General features: G+C 44.7%; 1 protein-coding gene across 1 annotated transcript in view; it reads right to left on the minus strand.

The window, feature by feature from the left end:
- Timmdc1 (translocase of inner mitochondrial membrane domain containing 1) overlaps nt 1-4,001 on the minus strand; it is a 25,340-nt gene extending 21,339 nt beyond the window's left edge. Inside the window, exon 1 of the mRNA XM_021209738.2 lies at nt 3,701-4,001. Coding sequence (XP_021065397.1) covers nt 3,701-3,894 — 194 coding nt within the window. The 5' untranslated portion in view covers nt 3,895-4,001. The remainder of the gene's footprint in view (nt 1-3,700) is intronic.
- Nucleotides 4,002-6,374: the final 2,373 nt, after the last annotated feature.

Genomic DNA, 6,374 nt, shown 5'->3' on the forward strand with positions numbered 1-6,374 from the left:
ACATGGTGGCTCACAACCATCCGTAACAAGATCTGATGCCCTCTTCTGGAGTGTCTGAAGACAGCTACAGTATATTTACATATAATAAATAAATAAATCTTTTAAAAAAAAAAAGAAATAAAAAAAATAACTTTTAAGTTGGATATAGAGACTAAAATTTCCATTTTTAAATTCTAAGCTAATATATACCACATGAACTCATGAGATTTTTTTGTAGTTTTTATTGTTGTTTTTGACAGGGTTTCTCTCTGTAGCACTGTTTATTCCTGGAAAACACTCAGTAGACCAGGCTCTAGGACCAGGACTCAAACTCACAGAAATCCTCCTGCCTCTGCCTCCCAAATGCTGGGATTAAAGGCTTGTGCCATCACCCCACAGCTTGAACTCATGAGATTCTAAAGACCAATATATAAAGCATGGATTTTAAACACCTGAAATGTGGATTCTAAAGATGTCAAAACCCAGAGGCTGGAGAGATGAGTTGTTCAATGGTTAAGGGCATCTGTAGAGGACCCAGGTTCAGTTCCCATCACCCACGTAAAGGTTCATGTCTATAGCGCCAATTTCAGGGGATCTGACTCGTCTGACCTCCTTGGGTACAAAGTACCTACACAGTGAGCATACATACATACATACATACACACATGCAGGCAAACATTCAAACACACGAAGTAAGAAATGAATAAATAAATCTCATCTCTTTAAAAAAGGAAGTTAAAGTCTAAACATTGGTTTTATGATATACTCAGACTATCATTACAAAAAGCACTGGAAGCCATCACAATGGCCCCTGCTTATAGTCACAAAGGTTAAGAGGCTAGGAAGGAAAATCCCTGCGCCCTGGAGTCCCAGGCTCCTTGAGGAACACAAGCTTGTGTGCGAGCAGAATCTTTACTGAGAAAGCTTCCCACATTGACCAGGAACTCCTGACCCTCCTGCCTCCACCTCCCAAGTGCTCACATTACAGGCTGCTGGGAAAATGTACTATGCAGAAGGCAGCACGGGACAATCTAAAGTGGGGAGGAACTGTTTAATTCAAATCATGCCTCTCAGATACATAAAAACTAGAACTTTTAAGAGTTTGCAGGAGCCGGGCCTGGTGACGCAGGCCTTTAATCCCAGCACTCGGGAGGCAGAGGCAGGCGGATTTCTGAGTTCGAGGCCAGCCTGATCTACCAAGTGAGTTCCAGGACAGCCAGAGCTATACAGAGAAACCCTGTCTCGAAAAACCAAAAAAATAAAAATAAAAATAAAAATAAAAAAGAGTTTGCAGGATGCCCTACTATATTTTTGGTTGTAAGCCTAGCCTTTAATGGTTGAGCCACCTCTCCAGCCCCAGGATGGCCTCTTGAAATAGTTAAACAATGCTGCACTCCTACAGTGACGCTACTAAGTGAACCACTGTTTAGATGACTAGCTTTCTTCTTAAAGTGTTCACAATCACTACACACTTCCTTCGTGGACAAGAAACTTAAAACTCTTTAGAAAACAAACTCTTACATTTACATTAATAGGAAAATGCCCATAATTTATATTTTATGTCTTTAACATTGAACAGAATTTTTAAAATCTAAATTAAAAATTGATCTACAGTAGGACTCAGGTAAAAAAATGTTTAAAGAGGAAATTTAACAAGCTAGGAGGTCTCTATGCGATACCTTTTTGTTCCTGCAAACAGCTCAGCAAGTAGTATTTTCCCAAAGTTTGCTGCCATAAAAGCCCAGGCTGAGCTTGAGCGCGCCCTCCCGGGATCTGCAGCACTTGGAAGGAGAGCAGGATCACCCTCAGCTGCACGGGCATCTGAGACTAACGTGGGCTAAAGAGACCCCATAGGGAATCCCCTCTAAGAAAGAAAACTAAATATAAAAGTAGGTAAAGGCTTTAAACTGTCACAAAAGCGCCAACGATAATGGGACTCAGTGAGGGGATTATCTCAACTCAGAAACAGTATTAGTGCAATCTGCTAAACGGTACACAGCCAGATCAACCTCTGAACCTTGGTTGTCCCTTCCATAGACAAAAGCATAAAAATTGCATTAGATTATTTTCCATGTTTCTTTCCGTTCCAGTACTCTATGGCTTAAAATACTGATAAAAATGACTATCTTCTGTGAGTCATGATAGTACAGTAAGCACGTATATTTTTTTTCTCTTACACACTACACAAAAATCTTTCAAAAGCCAGGCTGTGGTGGCACACGCCTTTAATCCCAGCACTTGGGAAGCAGAGGCAGGTGGATTTCTGAGTTTGAGGACAGCCTGGTCTACAGAGTGAGTTCCAGGATAGCCAGGGTTACATAGAGGAAACCCTGTCTCCAAAAACCAAAATAAAAAACTTTTAAAAATATACAAACTTTTGGGAGGACCTTTGAGAAAAACTGACCCATTATTTCTTAAAACAAAGATGATGGGGGCAGAGCAATGGCTCAGCAGTTACCAGCAGCTGGGCTTGGATTCCATTTCCCCGCACCCACACCCACGAGGCAGCTCTCATGGTCATCAGGAAGGTACACAGACATATACACAGGCAAGACACTCAGACACATAAAATAAAAATAAATTTTAAAAAGACAAAAAGAGATGCTGAACTAATAGAATTATTAAATACAAGTCTGCCAGCTCCCTTGTCCAAATTTATTCATAATCACTTGAAAAGACATACTTTCTCCGTTAATTAATAAATTAATAACGTTAAATAAATATCAGGGGAAAGTAGTGCAGGATTAATCATTTATTATAGTTTATTTTAGTATCCTCACATAGTTTATTTTAGTATCTTCTGCAAAGGGAGATGGAGCTGGGCGTGTAGAATCTGTGGCAGATGAGGTCTTAACACACGACCAGCCCCCAGCAGGGAAAAAGAGATAAGAGACTGGGTCCTGAATCCTAGAAGACCATGCTGTAATCCCAGAATCTGGGAGGCTGAGAATGGAATGTTGCTTTGAGTTTCAGGACAGCTTGGTCTACAGAGCACAGCAAAACTCTTGTCTCAAAAAGGAGAGTTGGGGGACTAGAGAGATGGCTTGGCAACTAAGATCGTGTACTAGTTTTATAAAGGACCTGGGTTCAGTTCTTAGAACCCCTGTCGGCTGACTTGTAACTGCAGGTAACTCCGGATCCAGGAGACTGACACCTCTGACCTGAGGGCATGTACACTCATGTGCCCATACCCAAATACCGACCCACAGATACACGTATTTCTTAACAATGGAGGTGGGAACAAGGGGGCAGAGCGGACGGAAGGTGCGGAGAGAACAGTTGTCACTGGTTTTTTGTTTTTTTCTTGTGCAAAAGAATAATAATAATAAATTGACAATTGTCTCTGTCCTTCCAGTTTCTGGAGTATATAGAGCCATTACTGGCCAAGAAAGATCAACATTTGGGACCAAACGACATACTAAAAAAAAACAGTATTTGTGTAGACTTCTAAATAAATATAGTTCCCGGTGATACCACGTGACAACAATCAAATGAGTCCAATTTTTCTAATATGTAAAGTTAGGATGTCGGTTTCACTAGCACTATACTGTCTTAAGAGTGTGACTCTGAATGAGTCCGACTCAGAAGGCTGCGTGTCAACCAGGTCGGACACTTTCAGGGCAGAGAGAACTTTCAGTGTCACAGGGACCGCGCGCTGGGGCTCGCCCGGGCTGCGGCCGTCCCCCGAGCATCCCTCCCCACACACCCGAGGCATTTTTACTCTTTGGCAAACAGCTGCCGAAGGCGGTCCCATCCGGATTCCGGGGAACCGGGGTCTGAGACACCTGAACGTTGCTCCCGATCCTCCACAAAGCCTGGGGACTCCACAGCCACGGCACCGGCAGCGAAGACTCGGGGGAAAGGACCCCAGGCTCCGCAAAGGCGGCTGCGGGGCGCGGGCGGCGGCGCCCCCATGGCGCCCTCCTCCCGGCAGAGTCACCCCGGGATCGCGGGCACCGTGGAAGAGGGTGACCTGCACAGCCCACTAGCGGCACGTTGGGCGACACTGAACGTCACATCCGGTCCCCAGCGGGCTCACAGCTGGAAAGGAGGCCGGAAGTCCCGCCCTTAGCCGCTCAAAGGCCGGAGGGGCGGGGCTCGGGACATTGAAACTCGGACTGAAAGCTCTTCCGGTAGCGCAGGGCTGGGGTCAGGCGAGTCCCGGAAGTGAGTTGGCGGCCGTTTCGTTCATCTCATTGAGGTCCTTTGGTCTTCTGGGCCTGCTCAGCTTGAAGTGCTCAGGGGCTTAAGTGAGGTGGCTCGTTTAAGATGCAGAAGCCCACACAGAAGGGGACAGTGCTTTAGTCACGGCAAGCTCAGTGGGGAAGGCAGGCGACGCGCTCTTAGGCCACGCCCCCCACCCTGGCGGGCGGGAGAAGCTTCCAGGGCGGAGCAGAGTCCACCCGGTTCCCTGAACCTTAGGGTGCACCCGAAAAGGTCCAAGATTTAAAAACTATTTTTGAAATATCAGCTGTGGGCATTCTTTTCCCCATAACGTGGGTTCCACTACAAGTATCCGTGTGCTTACTGCTCTAAGAAGGCAAAAGATCTAGAATTATCATTTAATAACTGAAACTATCATTTCCTGTTACTTTCAACACAAGACAAAACCAAAAAAAAACAAAAAACAAAAAACCATGTTTACTAAGGTAAAAATATTCCCAATCGATTTGTGTAATTTAGTTATTGTTCGTTACCACATATCTCATAGTCTTTGCAAACCCTTTCGCCTACTTTTTTCTTTTCTAGTTAAAGTACAATACTAGATATACAGCTCAGTGGTGCTCTACAGTCACTTCCATGGTGTACCTAAATAAATGACTACAAACTTTCATAAGGATATCGTAATAGGATTTGGGGAGTTGACTGTGGATCATCTCTACAGATGAGGTTCAGAAAAGTGCGGTAAATGAAACCCCTATCAGCATTGACTGCAGTGGTGTAATTGCCTACTTGCTGATCTGTCAAGAGGACTGAAGCTGTGTATTCATCTCTGGACTTAGTCTATACCATGAAGTAGGTGTTAAGTAATTATCTTCTTAGGAGGGGAGGAGGGCCCAAGATAGGGTTTCTCTTGTGTAGCCCTGGCTGTCACATAACTACCTCTGAAGACCAGGCAGGCCTCCATCTCAGCTATCCACTTCCCTCACGTAAGTAAATGTTGAGTGAAGAATTCAGACCCCTTGGGCTGGAGAGATGGCTCAGTGGTTAAGAGTGCCAACTGCTCTTCCGAAGGTCCTGAGTCCCAGCAACCACATGGTGGCTCACAACCATCCATAACAAGACCTGCCTCCCACTCTGGAGTGTCTGAAGACAGCTACAGTGAACTTACATATAATAAATAAATAAATCTTTAAAAAAAAAAAGAATTCAGACCCCAATTCCTGGCTCTAGCTTGATGCCTGCTTGGTCTGTTTTTCAGAGGTGGTCACTGGGATCAGGGTCCCAGGGCCTGAAAGCCCAACAAAATGGATGTGTTGACTTACCTGTAAGAAGAGCTGAGTGCATTTCTTTGACATATTTGAGGTCCCGGAAATGACCCTCAGCACTTGAACTTTCTAGAGTCTTTCTAGAATCAGGGTCGACGTGAATGAGGACAGGGCAAAGATTGGGCAAACACTAACAAAGTCATTTACATATGGGGACTGGAGAGATAGCTCAATGGTTAAGAGCATTGGCTGCTCTTCTAGAGATCCTGAGTTCAAGTCCCAGCAACAATATGGTGGCTCACAACAATCTGTAATGCGATCTGGTCTTCCCTTCTGATGTGCATGAAGACAGAGTGCTCATATACATAAAATAAAATGTCAAAAATCATTACATATAGCTCAAATGTCCCCAGGATCCTGTACCCTGCAGACACAAACGAGGTCTTAGTACCAGCTAGATTTCACAAACTCTACTGCTCCTTTTTCCATTTAGGTGGTACTGGGGAATGCTCCGCCAGTCCTACCACTCACCTACATCCTTGTCCCAAAGACTCAAAAGTTGCCTTTGGTACCTAGTACCAAGAATTTCCCTAGGCCCTTGATCATGGTCCACCTCACCGCTCTACCTTAACTCTCTCTAATTCTTACTCTGTCAGCTTCCCACATTCTCCAAGCTATCAGAGCTTACCTTCTTTTACCAGTAGAGAAACACTCTGCCTCTTCTGTACTCTGATCTTGAAGGGTCTCAAAGCAATACTGTCAGTCAAAATGTGGTCATGGGGAGTAGTCAACATACACAGCTCTCATCCTCAGGACATGGACTTGCTAACAGGAACCATCCGTGAAGGATTTCAATCATCTCTGTCTGGAACCACCGCTTATCCCTCAGCAGGGATCCAACAGCTTTTTCCATGGTCACTTTTCTCCTGGGTCAGCAGGTTCTTTCCCAGGTTCACCAAGTACAAC

Source organism: Mus pahari, chromosome 12 (genome assembly GCF_900095145.1).
Source record: "Mus pahari chromosome 12, PAHARI_EIJ_v1.1, whole genome shotgun sequence".
Classification (NCBI taxonomy): Eukaryota; Metazoa; Chordata; class Mammalia; order Rodentia; family Muridae; genus Mus; species Mus pahari.